Source organism: Hylobates moloch, unplaced genomic scaffold, assembly GCF_009828535.3.
Source record: "Hylobates moloch isolate HMO894 unplaced genomic scaffold, HMol_V3 SCAFFOLD_6, whole genome shotgun sequence".
Taxonomy (NCBI): domain Eukaryota; kingdom Metazoa; phylum Chordata; class Mammalia; order Primates; family Hylobatidae; genus Hylobates; species Hylobates moloch.
This window is the reverse complement of record NW_026652281.1, coordinates 77,409,151-77,430,036: the sequence shown is the minus strand read 5'-3', so window position 1 is coordinate 77,430,036 and position 20,886 is coordinate 77,409,151. Positions and strand designations below refer to the sequence as shown.

General features: G+C 43.6%; 1 protein-coding gene across 2 annotated transcripts in view; it reads right to left on the bottom strand.

The window, feature by feature from the left end:
* The window catches only part of HS3ST4 (heparan sulfate-glucosamine 3-sulfotransferase 4), a 210,257-nt gene extending 189,462 nt beyond the window's left edge, over positions 1-20,795 (bottom strand). The window contains exons 1-3 of one of the 2 annotated variants that reach the window (XM_058440840.1): positions 20,057-20,795; positions 19,250-19,349; positions 18,993-19,105 (exon numbers count right to left, since the gene is read on the bottom strand). In XM_058440840.1, the coding sequence (XP_058296823.1) occupies positions 19,256-19,349; positions 20,057-20,790 (828 nt within the window). In that variant the 5' untranslated portion in view covers positions 20,791-20,795 and the 3' untranslated portion in view covers positions 18,993-19,105; positions 19,250-19,255. Of the gene's footprint in view, positions 1-18,992; positions 19,106-19,249; positions 19,350-20,056 lie in introns of those variants that run through there. The other variant, XM_032157169.2, reaches the window with a different exon arrangement.
* Positions 20,796-20,886: the final 91 nt, after the last annotated feature.

Below are 20,886 nucleotides of genomic sequence, written 5' to 3'. Positions count from 1 at the left end.
ACATAGGGAGAAGAGAGCCGTCTGCAAGCCAAGGAGAGGGGCCTCAGAAGAAACTAACTTTCCAACTCTGATCTCAGACTTCCAGCCTCCAGAATTGTGAGAAAATATATTTCTGTTGTTTGTCACCCAGTCTGTTGTGTTCTGTTACGGCAGCCTAGCAAGCGAATACACTCTGTTGGGGATTCTTATATAAAAGAATTTTACATTTTCTCTGTGCAAATCTATCAATCTTTCCCTTTTCCCTTTATGGCTTCTGGGTTTTTTTTTTTAATAATCTTGATTTGAAAGGATTTTGCCACCCCAATATTATTAAGATAAATCTGTACTGCCTTCTAATACTCTTACCAATTTTTGTTGTTGTCATTGTTGATGTTCTTGTCTTATGGTGCTTCTTTTGTTTCATTCTTTTTATTGTTTTATAGATACAGGGTCTCACTCTGTCACCCAGGCTGGAGTGCAGTGGCAGGATCACAGCTCACTGCAGCCACCAGTTCCTGGGCTCAAGGGATCCTCCCACCTCAGCCTCCCAAGTAACTGTCACTAAAGGCATGCACCACCACACAGGCTAATTTTTGTATTTTTAGTAGAGATGGGGTTTCACTATGTTGCCCAAGTGGGTCTCAAACCCCTTGACTCAAGCAATCTGCCTGCCCTGGCTTCTCAAAGTGCTGGGATTACAGATGTGAGCCACTGCGCCTGGCCTTTCGTTTCCTTCTTTACCTGCAATTTATTTCTGTAATTCATGTGTAGTCAGGCTCAAAATTTGGGTTTTTTTTTCCCCCAAAGAATAGTCTCTTGTCTATATTACTGTTTTCCCAGCTTTATTGAGGTATGACTGACAAAAATCTCTATCATTTTTATAAACATTAAAGCATTAAATTATGTTACAGAAGTATATTTTTGACACAAAAAGATGGTCATAATATACTTTCAAGTGAAAGAAGCAAATTACTTCAAAATACACATTTTTGAAAGAAATTATATATACTTTATAAGTATTAAAAATCTATAGAAGAGGCTGGGCACAGTGGCTCACACCTGTAATCCCAGCACTTTGGGAGGCCGAGGCGAGCAGGTCACTTGAGGCCAGGAGTTCAAGACCAGCCTGGGCAAAATCTGCCCTGATAGTACAGGAAAAAGTGAAGCAATAAATAAACTCAGACAGCGAGGAGAAAGGCTTCGTAAGCTTTTCCACTCCAGACCAGGTACTTTGCACCTTACAAAGTCAGGGAATGTTTGTGTCACAGAGCTTCATAACAAGAGAGTGATGTTACTACTAAAATTCTAGCTAAATACTACTCATGAGAACACTTTTCTAAAGGCAGTTGTCAATTTTGGTAGGGGGTGGATAAAAAAATATCTTCACCATGAAATAAGAGGTAGCCGTGATGTCACGTGTCACTGAGCAAACATCTGATGTCTCTGCCACCAGCTCCTCTTTACGGGGCCACCACACCAGCAAGGCAGCAGCAGGGTCAGCAGCATTTCTTTTTTTTTTTTTTTTAAATTATTATTATACTTTAAGTTCTAGGGTACATGTGCACAAAGTGCAGGTTCGTTACATATGTATCCATGTGCCATGTTGGTGTGCTGCACCCATTAACTCGTCATTTAGCATTAGGTATATCTCCTAATGCTATCCCTCCCCCCTCCCCCCACCCCACAACAGTCCCCGGAGTGTGATGTTCCCCTTCCTGTGTCCATGTGTTCTCATTGTTCAATTCCCACCTGTGAGTGAGAACATTTCTAAGCGAGGTAGCAGAGAAGGGTTGATTTCCATCCTTCATGCTGCCTTGAAATAGCCTAGGCGGAAGGGATTTTTTTTTCTCCCTTTCCTTTTAAAGAATACACAGCCCAGGGCAACTCTCCTACCTCAGCTGCCCCACACTGGGAAGAGGCAGCTAAGTCATGTGGTCTCTGAAGCTGCCAACACACAGCAGGGCTCAGAAAATCAGTACCTCTCTCTGAAGTTACCCAAAGTGCTGGGACCTTTAAACCAAACGACAGTAAGTAGACATCACCAACAGTCATCCATGGAATTAGAAGATGGGTTTACTTTCCTAGAAGCCTCAAAATGTAAGCTGGACACAGTGGTTCATGCCTGTAATCTCAGCTCTTTGGGAGATTGAGGCAAGAAGATCACTTGAGACCAGGAGTTCGAGACCAGCCTAAGCAAAAAAGCAAGACCCAATCACTACACAAAAATAAAAAACCAGCTGGGCATGGTGGTGCTTCTCTGCAGTCCCAGGTACTCAGGAGGCTGAGGCTGGAGGATCACTTGAGCCCAGGGGTTCTAGGCTGCAGTGAGCTATGATTGAGCCACTATACTCCAGCCTGAGTGACAAAGCAAGACTCTGTCGTTAAAAATAAAAATAAAAAAAGGATAATATGCAAAAGCACAATTGCTGGAAATTACAAATCACAAAAGTTAACTTTATGTACAATCTCTGTTTTTAAATTTTGCCTTTTTCTGAAATAAAATAAATTTCTGAAGAAGTCTTCAGAATCTTAAAATAAGTAGCAAGAAACCAGGAAAAGAAATCTCTTTATAAAAAGAAGCTTTCTAGTACACAGGCCTAATAGCAACTGGATGAGCAATAGGAAGTCTTTCTATTTCTACTCCTAGTTTCTCCATCTTGGGGGAAATAAGGAACGAGCCAGACTTCAACCTGCTCCACAGCCAGGATATGGGGAAGGACCCTAAGGCAAAAAGGATGGTCAGAATGCAGAGGTGAAAATGGAGGATAAAGCCCTGAAGCCATCAAAAGTCCATAGGAAATTGACCAGGACCTAATCAATGACCCTGGGGCTTAACAAGTCCAAGGTCCTCAGGTTCCCCCAGGAATTCCTGCTGAAGAAACTTCAACAAGATTCTCCGGCATATAATTTTCTCACACACACACACAAGCTGACGAAGAAAACATCCTTGTGTGCTAATAAGAATCTCCCAAACAATACACAAGGTGGACAGATATATATATTTTTTAAATCAAAACAGTAGATTGGACAAGGGAATTTTTCTTCTCCAGAACACTGACTTATTTTCCTAAAACGTCTTACAGAAGCAGAAAAAATTAAATCACACTTAATTCTATATTGTGAGCCTCACTTTAAATGAAAAGAATGGCATAAAATCAAAGATTTTCTAGAAATTCTAGGCTATCTAGTTGTTAAATTAAGACTGATCAAATGCCAAATCATTTCTCCCTCTCCACTTGAAGCGAATCCGGGCAGGAAGACTTAATGTGATGAAACTATTTCACTTGCTATTTGAAGAATTCTCTTGTAAGATACACAATTCCTTTAAAATTTTCTAGGCAGCTGCTAGGGGTTGCTAAGGAAGGGATGAAAATAGAAAATATTCTAAATAAATAATTAGTGATTTCTGAGGGGCAGATTCCATAGATACTTTTTTCAGGATTTAACACATCTTACGTTTAGAGACTGGATATGTTTTCTTTCTTGCATTGCCTCCCTCTCTCTCTTCTTCTCTTCCTTCCATTCTTCCCCTCTGGGTTAAAGAAAAGATGCAGAATCTTCAAGCAGAGACCTAGAGAGGGAGATTTTGAGCTGCTCTGTTTGTGTCCACCTTGGTAGAAAGACAAAACAGAATCTAGGTCCTCTATCTCCACGCAAGCCGGTGGAACCTCACTGTGTCTGTTTCGTTCGGTTGTACTTCGGGGAAAGATTGCATTTGAACAGAGGAGTGTCTAGAAACAGACATCTGTTGTTTTGGCAGCAGCATTCATTTCCTGTCTTTGATAACCAGATCCAGGGGCCTCCAGGGAAACTAACTCCTCCCTAGGCTCCAGGGAGGCAGTGCCTCAAGCCTCACACCCCGCTGGCAACAGAAACCGCTTGATGGATGTGTGCACGACCCCTAAGAACTAATGAGCTACAACGAGGCTTCAGCAAAGACTTCTGGGACATAGATGGCAAGCTTTTCCACCTACACTTGGGGAAAGAGAATCAGGCTAGCACCCACTTTACAGCCACAAGGAGAGAAGTTTTGAGAACGCAGTCAACCATCTCAGCCGTGATAGAGAATCCAGAAGCAGAGATCTGGTGACATTGTTTAAACACTAATTAAGCCAAAACAACAAAAAAAAGATATCCCCAATTCCTGGGACTTCTCAGATACATGAGCCATTAAATTCCTTTTTGATTTATGCTCGGTTCAGATTTTACCGTGGATTTCTGTGTTATAACCAGAAGAATTCTAGCCAATAGAGTTCTGGAGCTGAAATGAAGTTCTAAACCACTGAAAATGATTTTCCTTAAAGCTGTTCTAACATATTGTGATTTGGGGCAATTTCTTCCTCCTAGTGGATGAAAAATGGAAGGATAGGAAAAGGGAATCCCAGGAAAATTGAAAAGTCCCAAGGCCAAGAGTTGAAGGTAAACTAAAAGAAAGAAGGAACTTTCGACACAGAGATACACAGGCTAGTGAGAACCCATAAATACAGAAGAAACTCATTGTTTTGTTCTAAATGAGGAAATCCATGGTTCTCACTGAAGTCAAGGGGTTTCTTGGTTGAAATCACCTTGCAATTTTCAAATTCTAAATGGGTAATGTAGCCATTTAATATATGGCATATGTGTTATAATAATAATTCTTAATATTAATTGCTTTAAGATATACTTATGGCAACATGGCATTTTCGTTTTTGTCCATATTTAGATAGTCATAAGAATGCTAAGAAGGAAAGAAAAATTCCACCTGCCAAGATTTTTTCTATATCTGAACACAAATAAAGAAATTGATTCACAATGGGGAAGAGAAAAAACAAATACACAACTGTATTCGAGTATGTTTTAAACACGGCTTTACACATCTGTTTTGATACTTGCTTATTGTTTACTGAAAGTGAATATTTTATAAAGCCTCTAATTTTATGATATAAGAACAAAATATTCAGGGTTAATCCAGATTGGAAGGAGCAAGGAGCCACTCATTTTGTATCTCAGGAAATGCCTGACTTTGGACCCAACCTGTGTCCCACGATCACCACCTGGTGGCAGCATACTTAAATAGCAGGGATAGCTGAGCGTTACATAAACATCTTTTAAATTTTGACCCCAGCAACATTAAGGTCATTTTGTGGTACCGGATCAATGACTAGATCCTCTCTCCAGAATAGGGGAATTAAAAAACAGGAAATTAGGATACCAGAAACCTGGGTGGGTGTGGAGTAACTATGGAATACAGGCATATGGCAATGATGACACTGTTCACCAGCATTTTCCAGTAAGTGATGCTCTTACCACTAGCAGGTGAGTCCAGGTGGTACAAGAAAAAGCCACCCTGAGGATAAGATGATTGAGCAGAGACCCGAATGAAGGGAGGACGCAAGCCATGCAATTATCTAATGCAAAGAAACATTGCAAGTGGTGGAAGCAGCAAGTGCCAGGGCCCTGGGGCAGGGCCATGTTTGACTTCTCAGGAACAGCAAGGAGGCTAGCAAAGCTCAAGCAGAGGAATAAGAAAATAGGGAAATGAATGTGGCTGAAGCAGTGAATAGGGGTCAGATCCTTGCCTTTTCTCCAGTTTCTAGAAGCTGCCCGCATTGGCTTGTAGCCTCTTCCTCTATTGCCAAAGCCAGCAACAGTGATTGAGTCCTTCTCACGCTACCTTCTGGTTCTCTCTCTGCCTCCCTCTTCCACTTACTATAGTGCCCCCTTATCTACAGAGGATATGCTCCAAGACCCCCAGTGACTTCCTGAAACCATGGATAATACAAAACCCTATAGATATTATGTTATTTCCTACACATACATAGCTATGATAAAGTTAAATTTATAACTTAGGCACGGTAAGAGAGTAACAACAACTCATGATAAGATAGAATTGTTAACAATATATTATAATAAAAGTTACGTGATTATGGTCTCTCTCTCAAAATATTTTATTGTACTATTCTTACCCTTTCTAAATTGAAAAGTTTTGCCTTTTCACTTAAAAGAAGCACTTCATGGGTTCTCTTTGGCATATCTGAATTACCAGCATCACTATCTTGAACTCTGAAGCCATCATTAATTAAAGTAAAGGTTACTCGCACATAAGCACTGAGATACCACGACAGTCTATCTGATAACCAAGACAGCTGCTGAGTGACTCAAGGATGGGTAGAGTCTACAGGCTGGACATGCTGGACAAAGGGATAATTCACATCCTGGGTGGCACAGAGCAGGACAGCGTGAGATGTCACCACACTACTCAGAATGGTGAGCAACTTAAAACCTATTAACATTTATTTCTGAAATTTTCCATTAATATTTTCAGAGCACAGTTAACCATGGGTAACTGAAACCTCAGAAAGTGAAACTGGGGATAAGAGAAGACTTCTGTATACAATTCTTTGGAATTACACTGGCTCCAACCAAATAATTCAGGACAATCTCCCATTTAAAGTCAGTTGGTTCACAATCTTCATTCCATCTGCAACCTAATTCCCCTTTGCCAGCTAATCTAACATATTTGCAGGTTCCAGGGATTAGGATGTGGGCATTTCAGGGAGGTCATTATTCTGCCTAGCACAGAGGGTTAGAAAGCAGGTTAGGCCACCGCACCTTCTCATTCATACGTGGGAGGTGAACAATGAGAACACATGGACACAGGGAGGGGAACATCACACACCAGGGCCTGTCGGGGGTGGGGAGCAAGGGGAGGGAGAGCATTAGGAAAAATACCTAATGCGTGCCGGGCTTAAAACCTAGATGATGGGTTGATAGGTGCAGCAAACCACCATGGCACATGTTCTGCACATGTATCCCAGAAATTAAAGTAAAATTTTTTAAAAAATTATATTTAAAAAAGATTTAAAAAGAAAGCAGATTAGGCAGACAACTAGAAGGTGGAAAGTTAATACACCAACCTGGGAAACACAGCCTGAAAAGAAAGGGTAGGTCAATTGAGAACAAAATGACAGAATCTTCTGGTCACTCCCAAAGCTCAACAACTACGGGGCAGTTTTAAGAAGCAAGTGTGCCCCGTAGCTCCGTAGGTTTTTATGTTGTTTCAGTATTTTTAAAATGACGTTAACAATGAGTCCCGTGAAACAGTTACACAGTCTGAGATTGTCCAGGAATTCTCCAGATCTTTACGCAGTCTGTCCTGAGAACGTTTGACATCCATGCTATAAAATAGTTTCTGTAAATTAAACCTCTTAATCTAACTTTATGATAAGAGTGCTTGTCCTGTATTTCAGGTACTCCCTGGACTGCAACATTCCAGAAAACCAATAACCTGGGGGAATTCATGAAAACGTGCATGGATTAATAACAGCTGACATATGTAGACTGAGTCGATCCCAACACATAGTCACTATTCTACCCTTGCAAAATCACTGTGGAGTTAGTAGAGGTTGTTATTCCCATTTTAGAGATGAGAAAACAAGGGCTCTAAACACCAGTGTATGCACACAAAACAAGTTCCACAAGGTGCAGAACTCAGACTCAAATCCTTAATTTCTGATTCCAGCTTCAGCTTCCTTTTCTTTTATTTATTTATTTATTTATTTATTTATTTATTTATTTATTTATTTATTTATTTTTGAGATGGAGTCTGGCTTTGTCACCAGGCTGGAGGGCAGTGGTGTGATCTCAGCTCACTGCAACCTCCACCACCTGGGTTCAAGCAGTTTTCCTGCTTCAGCCTCCCGAGTAGCTGGGACTACAGGTGCGTGCCACCACAACTAGCTAATTTTTTGTATTTTTAGTAGAGCTGGGGTTTCACCGTGTTAGCCAGGGTGGTCTCGACCTCCTGACCTCGTGATCTGCCTGCCTCGGACTCCCAAAGTGCTGAGATTACAGGCGTGAGCCACCGCACCCAGCCCAGCTTCCTTTTCAAAATACCACATAGCTCCAAGCAATCAAACTGTCCTATGACAGAGGTGCCCATGTAGTTTGACTCAAATATTTCCTCATCTCCAGGGGCTCCCCCATCTCTAACCCTCTGCAGAAACTTTAACCTGGAGGGAATGCTGTGCTGGCACCTATAGGAGGTAACACAAGTCAAACAGGGGGCCTCTGTGTCATGGCCTGATTATTACATGGCAATTAGATAATTTTGATAATACATCCAGAGAAAGACGATCCAACTACTCATGGAGCATAATGATCTATCAGGAATAGTCCGTGCTCATCTCCTACAACTGTGCTACAACAACAGAGGCCAGGAATAGCAGGAAGGCACCCAGGGCCGGGTGCGGTGGCTCACAAGTAATCTCAGCACCTCAGCAAGCCTCGGCGGTAGGATTATTTGAGTGCAGGAGATTGAGACTAGCCTGGGCAACCAACAGAGCAAGATGTTCTACAGTTTTGTTTTGTTTTTTTTTTGAGATGGAGTTTTGCTCTTGCTGCCCAGGCTGGAGTGCGATGGCATGATCTCAGCTCACTGCAATCTCTGCCTTCCGGGTTCAAGCGATTCTCCTGCCTCAGCCTCCCAAGTAGCCGCGATTACAGGCGCCTGTCACCATGCTTGGCTAATTTTTCGTGTTTTTAGTAGAGACGGGGTTTTACCATGTTGGCCAGGCTGGTCTCGAATGCCTGACCTCAGGTGATCTACCTGCCTCGGCCTCCCAAAGCAATTTTTTTTTAAATTAGCCAGGCATAGTGGAGCACCTATATAGTCCAGCTACTAGAGGCAGGAGGATCACTTGAGCCCGGGAATTCAAAGCTGCTATGAGCTATGATCATGCCACTGTACTCCAGGCTGGGCAAGAGAGTGAGACACCACCTCTAAAAATAAATAAATAAGACATCCAGCTCAGGACATCCTGCTATGGGACCTCAGGAATGTCACCCAAAGTCTCAATCTGTCTATCTGTAAGAAAACATCTACTTCATGAGGCCACTGTGAGGAATAAATGAAATAATGTTGTGTGCTATAGGAACCTTTGGGGGAGACTAGCTAGCCCACACAGCTTATTTGAGTGGGTTTCTCTTTCTGCACCCAAAATAGGCTTGCAAAAAAGGAGTATGTGAAAAAGCTGAAAACAATTCTTAGCTAGACTTCCCAAGAAATGTGAGGGTTCTTTCTTTCCAGAAGCCTGGAGTATCGTACATACAAGGTCCTCTTTTTGTTTATGAATTCACTGATTTATCATTGGTGATTAATAAATCACCATGTATTGAGCGTCTACTATCTGCCAGGCACTGTTCTGGGCTCTGGCTTGAAACAAAATGGACAAGATCGATTTCTGGTCCTATGCAGTTTACCTTCTAGTGAGGGGGAGATAAGTAATGAGGATAACTTTGGAGAGCAATAGATGTGCTGGAGAAAATAAAACAGCATAACAAGCTCAGAAGTGGAAGAAGTTATTTAAATTAGGTAGTCAGGAAAGGCCTTTTAGAGGAGCTGAAATTTCAGCCAACACCTAAAGGAAAGATAAGGAGATACCAGTAGTTTAGGGATCTGGGGACAGAATATTCCAGGAGGAGGGAAAAGAGAATAAAATGGCCCTAAAGGGGGAATGAGCTTGGCATAGTCCCTGAACAGAAAGAAAATCACTTGCACTGTTTGCTGTGAGGGCAAGACTCCTACAGCAGCCTGTCCATCTGCACACTGGAACTAAAAGCAGGGAAATGCTGACGCTTATTATTTACTCCCATGAGGCTAGAAGACACCACTTCCAGTGGAAATGAACTCTGAGACAAATAAAGGGAAGAACGTATGTTTGAGGCCATACATCAGGGTTTGAATCCCAACTCCACAGTTTGAGCGAGTGACTTACCAGCACTGGGCCTCAGTTCCCTCGCCTGTAAGGCATGGGTAATATCAGTGCCTATCTCACGAGGTGCCAGTGAAGCCTAAAGGAATTCAATACTCGGAGCCAAGCCTGGCACACGTGATATAATATCATCTACCACCAGCGCTGCCACTCCCACGGCGACTGTTATTCCATCAGATCCGAACCTCCATCTCCCCCTCCCATCCTAAAATAACCATGGTTTGTCTCTGATTCGCTTTTTGCTATGTGGCAACATGAGTGCATCCACATTGACTAATGTGCACCAGCTCAACTCTTTTTTTTTGTTTGTTTGTTTTTTTGAGACGGACTCTCACTCTGTCACCAGGCTGGCTGGAGTGCAGTGGTGCAATCTCGGCTCAATGCAACCTCTGCCTCCCGGGTTCAGGCGATTCTCCTGCCTCAGCCTCCTGAGTAACAGGGATTACAGGCACGCACCACCATGCTCGGCTAATTTTTATATTTTTAGTAGAGACGGGGGTTTCACCATGTGGGCCAGGATGGTCTCAATCTCTTGACCCTGTGATCCACCTGCCTCAGGCTCCCAAAGTGCTGGGATTACAGTTGTGAGCCACTGCGCTCAACTCTTAAGAGTTGAGTTGAGCCACCAGCTCAACTCCTAATCCACTCCTTGGGCATGGTTCTTCTACCCCTGAATTGGGGGTGTAAGGCAGTCAGCCCCTCTGCAAGGGATTATAATAGTTTATGAATCTAAACAGTGACAGTTATTTTGCCACCCTTTCCTCTGTCAAATAAAATGTGCAAAGTAAGGAAATCCCATATATGAAGTAGATTTTGGTCAAGTTTATATAAACAATATTTTCAGATCACCCTCAAACACATCTGAACTCAATTTATGCAGCAATGACTTAGACAAACAAACAAACAAGAATGAGAAAGGAAAGGGAGACAGGAAAGGGGAGGAGGAGGGAAGGAAAAGAAAGAAATGCCACCCGAGAGAAGGATGTCTCTGCATTTACTCCTGTCCTCTCCAGCACCCCTTAGTAGAGTATTAATATTTTGTTTTTACAAGTCCCTTGCAATTTTTGCTAAATTTATTCCTAGTTATTTTGTCTCTCTGGTTGGTTCTATACACACAGTATTTTTTCCCATTATATTTTCACAATGGATGGCATAGGCATATAGGAAATCTACAAATTTTACTTTGTTTTTCCTTACCGGCCACCTTAATGAATTCTATTATTGTTTCTAATAGATTCATAGGAGGATTGGTAATCTTAGGTTTTCCAAAAAGAAAAAGTTAAAATTACTTGCAAATAGTAATAATTCTACCTCCCCCCTTTCTTCTTTTGCTCTTCTAATTGTATTATCTAATAAGTCCTGAACAATGGTTAAATAATAGTAACAATAATGAGCATTTCGGGCTTGTTCTGGATTTAGTGGAAATGCTTCTAGTGTTAAACCACTAAAGATGATGCTGGCTTTAGGTATGACCCTATTTTAATAGCAGGTTGTTCTGAAAATCAGAAATAGATATTTCTTTTTATAAGATATCTTTTCAGCATCCATAAAACAAATCACAAATTTTTCTCATTTGCCTGTATTAACAATAAATCACATTATTACATTCCCCAAGATTGAACCATCCTTCCATTCTTGGAATAAATCCCATTCTGTCAAGACTGATAACAACTTTCAATGTGATCATTTACATGTCCATTTCTCCACTCTGTGAGTTATTTCAGATCGCTGGCCATCATTGGTTCATGTTTCAGCCAAGCACATAGCACATGGTTGATAATACATGTTTAATGAATAAATACATGAATGAATAACTAAATAACAGCTGCACAGAATTAATAACTAAATAAAAAATCCCCAAACACCCTTTGCACCTCCCTCCAGTCTCTCTAATCCCTCCAGTGGATTAGAGAGATCATATGCCTGGCCGGGGGTGGATCTTTATATACTTAGTGGCCATCTGGCTTAACTGGCCCCCACTTTTCTAAAAATAGCACCCTTGAACCCCTCTTTCTCTATGGGGAAACTATTTCATGTGGTTGCAATGGGGAAATTACATGGAACAGTTTCCCCATAAAGAATAGAGAACCTTGCTTCTCTACTCTTACCACCACCCCAAGCCAAAGGGCTAGCTACATCTCCTAGGCCTGATTAGAATCCCACAAAATTATCGCTTTAGGAATGGGGCACAGGACCCAACCTGGGCCCAAGGCATCTCTAAGAATTTCCTACAGAAGTTCTTAAGAAAAACTGTTTCCAAAAAGATTAATAAACATAAAATATGTTTGTCTAGGAATGCTTCTTACCATCTTGCCTAAACTGTGGTGAGACAGCCTGTCTGAGAATGAAGCCAGGTAGAGACAAACATAGCAAAGAATGGAAAGAGACAGGGGCCTAGTGACATCATTTGAGCCCCTGGATCCAGTTTTTTCTGAAGCCAAGTTATCCCCAGACTTCTCAATCACGTAAGCCAATCAACTGTCTTTTGTTGTTTACAATAGTGTAAGTTCCATTTCTGTCATTTGCAACTGAAAAAAATATTGTCTAATTCACGTGTTGCTTTGTTTCCTTGTATATTCTTAAATAAGGTTAAAAAAAAAATGTTTAAGGCAAGTAAGTCCTAAGTAGTGAGTACAAACAGCAACAAGAAAAAAGCCAACCACCTTCTTTTAATTAATGGCAAGATGGGCTGAAAAGCTCCCTTAGTGAATTATAATTTCAGAATGCAATTCCCAAGACAGTTATAGAGGAGCTTGTTAAACCACAAAAAACAATGAAATCAGGAGATTACTTGAACGGGGCGGTGGTTCAATCCGTTCCAGAGAGATCATCCATTATGCAAAACCAAAACCCTTAAAACTTTCTGACAAGCAACCCTAGCAATCTTTCACTCATCTAAAGTCTCGAGGCCTCTCTCCTGACTTGATTTAAAAGTGAAAATGCCTGGTATGATTTTCAAAAATAAAAAATAAAAATAAATAAATCATGTTAGGATGTCTAGAGAACACTGGTGAAAGCAGCCAAATCTCCAAATAGAGGGTTTCACAGGGCCTTGGGGAGCAATCCTGCATTCCCAAATGCCTTCTGTTCCGCAGAAGCACCAAAGGCACACAGGCTCCTGGCATCCTAAATGCCTCTGAACTTACCCAGGGCAAGTGGCATCCGTTCCTACTGGAGGCTCAAGAGAATGTCAGTGTGGAAGTCCACAGAGCCTGTCCACCTCCTTACCCCATTTCTTTTGTGGAGAATTCTGGCTGCAGTTACCTCATGAAATCATACTTTTTTTCTTCCTTCAGTTCAAGTTACAATAGACCAAATTCTGGAATCCGGTTCTGATTATTCTCTGGAGAGCTACTTAAGAGCTGCTTCAGGGTTTAAAATCCCTCATTCAGACATAATCTTGAAATAAAAGACTATATTCAAATGAAAAATGCATTACAGCTTTCTCTTTAGGGCCTTCAGTACTGATGGCCCTAAGCACTGATGGGCAGGATAAAGGAAGGCATTGAAGGAAATTGAAGAAGAGTAAGAGAGAAAAGAAAAATGGGAGAGAGAGGAAAGAAGAGGAGAGAGACATTTACTCTGTCACAAGCTCTACATAAGCCACTTTAAATGCCATTTCGTGTCATCCTCACGTAATCCTTTGGCAGCGGGTAATATTGAGCTCATTCTGCAGATGGAGAAATCAAGGCTTAGCTATTTAAGTAATTTGTCCAATAGATTCTGGCTCAGACATACAAAACATGCTCCAAACCATGTTGCTTCTATTCCACAGCTTCCTCTTTCTGAAGAGTCTAATACAGAAATGTGTTCTGGAACCAAAGTCTTTTCGTAGGTGAATGGACCCTATGGAGTTAAAACACCTTCATCACCTAAGAAACAGAGATTAATATAAGCAGCCTGTTGTCCAATAAAACTAGTATGTGGCAAAGCGAAGCCTGGAATCCAATTTTTCTAACTCTAAGATCTTAATCCACCTAAGCGTAATCTATTTTACAACTGCAAGTTATCGATATAGATCAAATACAAGCACTCCTGATTAACGAGTGAAAAATTGAGAATTTCCTCAGTTTCAAGAGAACGTTAATTGAGAACAGAGGGGAATGTATTTGCAAATTTTCTTTTTTCTGCCTCAATGTTCTTGTTTATATCAGGCTTTTGTGGATGTTGCAATATATCCGGGAGGTATTTCCCCCATGCTGTTGCAAAATCTGTAAAGGAAGAAAAAGAAAAAACCCTACACTAAAATAGCACATGTAAGCCACGATTCTGGCCACTGCACAGGGTACACAGGGTATGGGCACATCAGTCGTTTTCTGAAATGAGTTTAAATCAGAGGTCACAAACTGGTAGCCAGCTGGCTGTATCCAGCCCACAGATGTATTTTGTTTGTCCCACAATGTTGGCCCCCACTGGGCTTTTAAGAAACTTAAATCTGTTGCCAATATTAAAAATCAAAAGATTTCAAATCAAAACCTGGATTTCCAGTTTCTCTTACAAAGTGGAAGATCTCATAACCCCAATGCCACATTTGCACATTGGAAAAAAAGTAGCTGGACTGCAACAGTGGCTTCCCCTTCAGCCAGAGCACAGGCAGGCACTTTAGCTTCTCTCCACCTAACCTACCTTGCTCATTTATACGACCTGCCTGAGCTCTGAAGTTGTGTGACCTTCAGTTTAAAAGGGTAAGGAGACGCACCCTGCAAAGCCAATCATTATTGGGGTTTTCCCAAACCATCCCAAATAACAGACTCTTTGGACAATATTATGACAGCTGTGATAGAAAGTAGAGCATACACGAGACTAAAATGATTTGAGAAATGGACAGACTCGGTAGCTGAGACTCTATTTGGATTTCTGCTCTAGGATATTCATTTTGTTTAGAAAATACATTCATTTTTATTATTTCATTTATTCCTCCCAACAATCCAAAAGGAAGCAATTACCCTCGGATAAATAACCGAAGCTAAGTGATGTCAAATAAGTTATTCAACCAAGATCATTCAATTCATAAGTCTCAAAGCCATGCTTTGAACCCGGATTTGTCCAGCAACAAAAACAGTGCTTTTAGAATCAAGAAAGGACACTCTGTAGGGCCACGAAGCTTGTTTCCACCCCAGGGCCTTGGCACTGGCTGATCCCTCCAAGTGGAGACCTCTCCACCCAGATCTTCACATGGGAGGGTCTACTCTGTTACTCGATTTACATCACCTCCAAAGAGAGGTTTTCCCTAATCATCCTACTTAATATAACTCATATGTTGTCCTGGCCTCGTGGTACATGGCCGTATCCCAGCACTTTGGGAGGCTGAGAACGGAGGATTCCTTGAGGCCAGGAGTTTGAGACCAGCCTGGGCAACGAAGTGAGACCCCCGTCTTTAAAAACATTTTTTCAAATAATAATAACCAACATGCACACACACATTCCCCAATTACTTTCCAGGACTTTGCTACTCAAAGTGAGATCCAGACAGCAGCAGCAGCAGCATCTAGCAACCTTGTAGAAATGTGGACTCCTTGGCCAGGCACAGTGGCTCACGTCTCTAATCCCAGCACTTTGGGAGGCCAAGGCAGGCAGATCACAAGGTCAAGAGATCGAGACCATCTTGGCCAACATGGTGAAACCCTGTCTCCACTAAAAATACAAAAATTGGCTGGACGTGGTGGTGCGCACCTGTAGTCCCAGCTACTCAGGAGGCTGAGGCAGGATAATCACTTGAAGCAGAGATTGCACCACTGCACTCCAGCCTGGCAACAGAACGAGACCCCGTCTCAAAAAAACAGAAAAGAAAGAGGAAATGTGGACTCCCAGGCCCCTCTGCAGACTAGCTGAATCCGAATCTACATGTTAACAAGATCCCTAGATGATCCTGAAGTTTACAAAGCACCACACCACATAGGTGCTGCCCAATAGAAATGTGAGTCACAAGCGTAATTTTAAATTTTCTAGTAGCCACACTGAAAAGGTAGAAAGAGGTGGACTTAATTGCAAGACATTTTACTTGATAGGAGTATAATTTCAACGTGTAATCAATCTAAAATTATTATTGAGTAATTTAGTATTCTGTGTATCTTACACTTACAGCACATTTCAATTTGGACATTTTGCCTATTCAATAGCCACATACAGACAGTAGTTACCATACTGGACAAAACAGTTCTGGGCCATCCATTACTTTATTTTTCTTTGTAGTCTTTATCACCACCAGAATTTGTATTACATATTATTTGGCTCTTTGTTTGCTGTCTCCACAACCCTCCTATTAAAATCTTAGTTCCAGGAGAACAGGTGTTTCATCTATCTTATTCACCACTTTATCCCTAGTACCTAATACAGTGCACGGCATATGGTAGATATTTTTTAAATAATTGAATGAATGAATGAATGAATAAACACAGGGTATATGCCTCCTAGTACTTTGTGTGGTAGTGCGGTACAGGGGAAGAAATCAGCCCTTTGAAATTAGACAGCAGGTTCAAATCTCAGGACAGGCACTGAACAGCCAAGTGACCCTGAGCTAATCATTTACCCTCTCAGAGCCACCTGTAAAGTGGAAATGCTGCTACATATCTCACCATATCATCACAACGCTCAAATGAAATAACACGTCTATAATTGTAGGTAGCACCAATTGCCACGATAGCTGGCATTCAGTAAACACCAATGAAATTCCATCCTTCTCCATTCCCTCCCTAGTTGCCACATGCAAAATATGCTGCTGAGCACTGACCATTTTCCTCTGGGTAGCATAAGCGTGACTTTGTAGAGCATTTTCCTGAGTGACTTTCCCCTAGCCAATGGAATGTGTGTATTCACTGTTGACACTGACGACAACTTAAAACCATGGAAGAGCTCCCAGGCACTCAGGAGGCTGAGGCAGGAGAATCGCTTGAATCCGGGAGGCAGAGGTTGCAGTGAGCCGAGATTGCGCCACTGCACTCCAGCCTGGGCGACAGAGCAAGACTCCATCTCAAAAGAAAAAAAAAAAAAAAAACATGGACACTTCCCATTGCCCTGGGTCTGAATGGTTTCCAATATAAAGTGGTCATGGTTACTGTACGCTCTGCAAACCATGAGACAGAAAATAGCTCATGTTATCTCTGTCACCTTGATGAGTTCTGCAGTGGCAGCCAGTTGGCCGGGCCTGAGGTCCCATCCCTTAGAAGAGTTTAAAGTCTCTGCCTAGACAGCTTGTAATCAGCTCATTCTGAAAAGTGCATTGTGGCTTTGCCTTTTTTGGAAAGGGAGAGGGAAGAGGGCATGGAGGGTTTAATCTCACCCAATTTATTAATCACTGGCCTGTGTCAATCCACCAAGTGAGGCTCTCTTCTCCGTAGATTTTAACACATGCATCCCGATCCATTAGTCTATCTTGCCCTGAAAATCTGATGCACACGTTCTAATCTCAGATGTATTTTTATATCATATTAGATCAACAGCACAAGAGGAAAGCAAAACCCGGATTTGGAGATAGCTGGAGTGACACTGAAGAACTGAACCTGTTAGGGCTGTTGAGTTGAATATGAGAAAACCCCAAGCCAGCTGTGCAGACAGCAGCCCCAATTTCTTCTTGGCTCTCCCTCTTGCTGAAAACACAAAAACCAGAAACACTTGCAGAATTCATAGGCTACTGGAAGCACATTTAAACAAAATAACAATAAATGAACAGGGGAAAAATTAAAACCTTTAATTAACCTGTGGATCTCTAATCAGTCAAATAGATCCCAGATAGCATACCCGGTATAGGAAGGAACTATACCGTTTAGGTACGGATACCACCATTTAAAAGATGAAGAGTTGGACCAGGAAACCAGGAGAAAGAGTTTCTGATACTGGAATCAATGCCACTGATCAGTGCCATCTGATACCGAGTCAATGCCACTGTTTCCTTTTCTACAATACAGTGAGAATGCTGCCCCTCTTCCTATACGGGAGTGAGAGAGGAGTCTGAAGAGATAGACGGAACTGATGAAAATTTCACAAATGCCTCAAAGCACCGCTGTCTGTGGTAAGGCTGGAGAGTGGTCCAAAGCAGTCCCAGCACAGTCAGATCCTGTGGGTCCAACGGGTCTTCCCAAAAGCGGAGCTGGGGGGCTAATGATTCCCTCTATGTTAGACAGACATGCATTGGCAGGAAGCTTGTTCCTAAGAGAATTTTGTGTCCAGTGCTTTCAATCAGCATCACTGGACTAGATGCTGGGGTGGGAATGAAGGACACAGAGATACCACATGGTCCCCTTAAGTGAGGACCAGGGGAATCTTGCTCTATCCACACCTCTTCACTTTAACAGTTCTGTGAGTGGCTACCAAATATGACACCGAGTCCCAAATACCACAAGCATTGGTTGGGAGTAGAAGGCTGGGCATACCACAGCGCTGGGATAATATATTCAGGAGCCACGTCAAACAAGGTAGTTTCTATACCTTCTCTTCCTAACATCAGCATAAAGGAATCTAGGAAAATCTGGCATCTTCTATTCTTTCATTCGGAAAACTCTCCAGACCCGGTGATGGGACTTCCTTATACACATTCCACCACACATCCTTCATTAACTTTATTTTAAGTCACCCAAATAAAACACCCCCCGCCCTCTATTTCCAGCTGCCACAAACCCAAACACCTCAGATCTTGGAAAGATTTGATCTTTCTGCCTCCCTGAAGGGGCATTTGACAATTCTCATAATTCTAAAATTAGAATTGAAAAAAAAAAACACAATTACCCTCATAAGGCCAAAGCTACCCCACAGAAAAAACCAGAGCATTCCTACAACCAGCAATTAAACAACTAAAACCTTCCCAGACATCATGCCCCTTCTTTATTTTGCTGTTGCTGCATTAATCATCCTAACACCTTTTTAATTATAATCACAAACTGGAAGCCATGGCTTCTGATGTTATAAATACTGATTTTCCAGTTAAATTAGGCATTTGCTGTTTTATGTTTTGATAGGAAGGGGCTGTTTGAAGCCTCCTAAAATACTGCAATTAGTTCTCTCTGTTGAAACAGACAAGACATTAACAGACACATTTGCCGCTTCCCTGTAATGTGCTGGAATGCTTATGCCTAAGTGTACTTCTCTCAAGCTTTTAAAGCATAAGGCATATTTTTAAAAGTGGAAGAAATCAATCACAATGCACACATTTATTATGTATTTCTGAAGTTAAGTTATTTCTAAAACTTTCCCAGGCTGTAATTTAAACCCAGAAAGCACATCTCCTCAACGGGCAGGCAACCTGTCAGAAAACAATCTTTATTTTACCTATTGGCTCTGCTAAGATGATAACATCACTTTAGCTGACAAAGGCTGTGTTTCTGTTTGACAATTGCAATTAATTACCGAAATGCAATGGAGATGGAGCCAGCCATGCAGATCTGTTAACCAGAAAGATATAAAACAGGAGCAAAGAGAGAAAGAGAAAAAACAAAGGCGAATGAGGTTTGCATTTGGGGCATCTGCACCAGTGCCGTTTAAAATGTTATGGCTGGCAGGAAAGCTGGATTATTAATTTGTTTTACCTGCACTTAACTTTCTAGTCCTCTCTCCTCCCTTTCTCTCACCACCGGCAGACGGTAGGTAAGGAGGGAGATGAACATCTCACAAGACAGAAGCTCCAATCTGTTGCAAGGAGGCGGAGATTAGACAGGGCACGGTCTGGGGCATAAAAACTCTCAGGGCACCAACTGTCATGCAGACATTGAGGCTTCTGGTGCAAAATCAACTCCGTGCTCATTTAGCCAAGGGGGATGGAAAGTTACGGAGGTGGGAGGCATCCTTTCTTTACTGGAAAGCCAAAACGCCAGCATGATCTTTGTAACTGTTCCCTATTCATTTTGCTCTGACCTTAACACACTAAAGTTGAATTCCAGCCACGCAAATGCGTTTGAGGGTGATTTTAAGAGATTCCAGGAGACCTCAAATCCCCTTAGTCAACTTAGCCATCCTGTCTCACTCCTCAGCGTCCTCAGCCCAGAATCCCAGAACCCCGCAAGAGCCTGGGTTGGGAAACACCCGGCAGGCACGAGGGCTGGGGGTTCCCAGGCTTGGAGCTGGGCAGATTCAGACAGCACCTCTTGTTTGAGGAGCGCGGGAGGCAGGGCAGGGTGACACCTCCTTCCCTCGCTCTGAAATAAAGTGATCTTTCGCTGGAGTCCAGCCCTCTCAGCCGATCCCTCTAAGCAACGCCGCCAGGGTTTGCAGAGCCCTCGCGGGGGCTTGGGCCTCTTGGGACGGTGCCTGGATGCTCGAAGGGCGTGGAAAGCCGCGGCTTCCCCTCCGCGTCTCCCCCACGCGTCTCCACCAGCCCGCGGAGCCCAGGGTCCTACCTGTACCACTCCAATCCTTTTTCGTAGTTCCTGTCGAAGAAGTGCGGCTCTACGCCCACCGCCCGCACGTCCGGGTGTACGCGGATCGCCTCCAGCAGCGCGCGGGTCCCTCCTTTCTTGACCCCAATGATGAGCGCCTGTGGCAGCTTCTTCTCCCCATAGTCGGGGGTGCTGACGGCGCCGCCCCTCTCGCTGCTCCCGTTGGCCGCTCTCCGGCCTGCGAGATCCTCGTCGGTGGTGCTGGACTCTTGCGCTTCCCTCTCCGACAGCGCGCTCTGAGCCGTGATCATCTCGCTGGGGGCCAGCGGGGTCCGGAGCCAGGCGTCCCGGGCGCCTCCGCCGCCGCTCGGCAGCCCCCAGCCGTCGGTCCCGGGGGCGGCTGGCTGCTCTGGGGGCTCGGGCGGCTCCCCGCGGCTCGCGTTGTCCAGCGGTGGCGGCGCGGGTGGCTGCGAGGGGGCGCCGAGGCGCACTGGGGGAGGCAGCAGAGAGGGTGGCGGCGGGCTCGGCGGGGGCTCGGCGGCGGCGCCCGGCGACTCCTGCAGCGCCAGGGGAAATTGCAGGGAGCCCGAGCCGCCCAGGAGGCTGTAGCACAGGTAGGTGACAGACAGGGACAAGGTGCACATAAAAAGCAGCTTGCGCGCCGGCGGCCCCTTAGCAGAGGCGCCGGGCGGCGGCGGCGCGGCCAGAGGTGGAGGCGGAGGCGGAGGCGGAGGAGGTGCGGGCCACCGGGCCATCGCGGCTCCCGGCTCGCGGCGGCGGCGGCGGCGGCGGCGGCGGCAGCCCCCGGCGCTGCCCGGACATGGTTTCAGCCGCCGCCTCCGCCGCCGCCG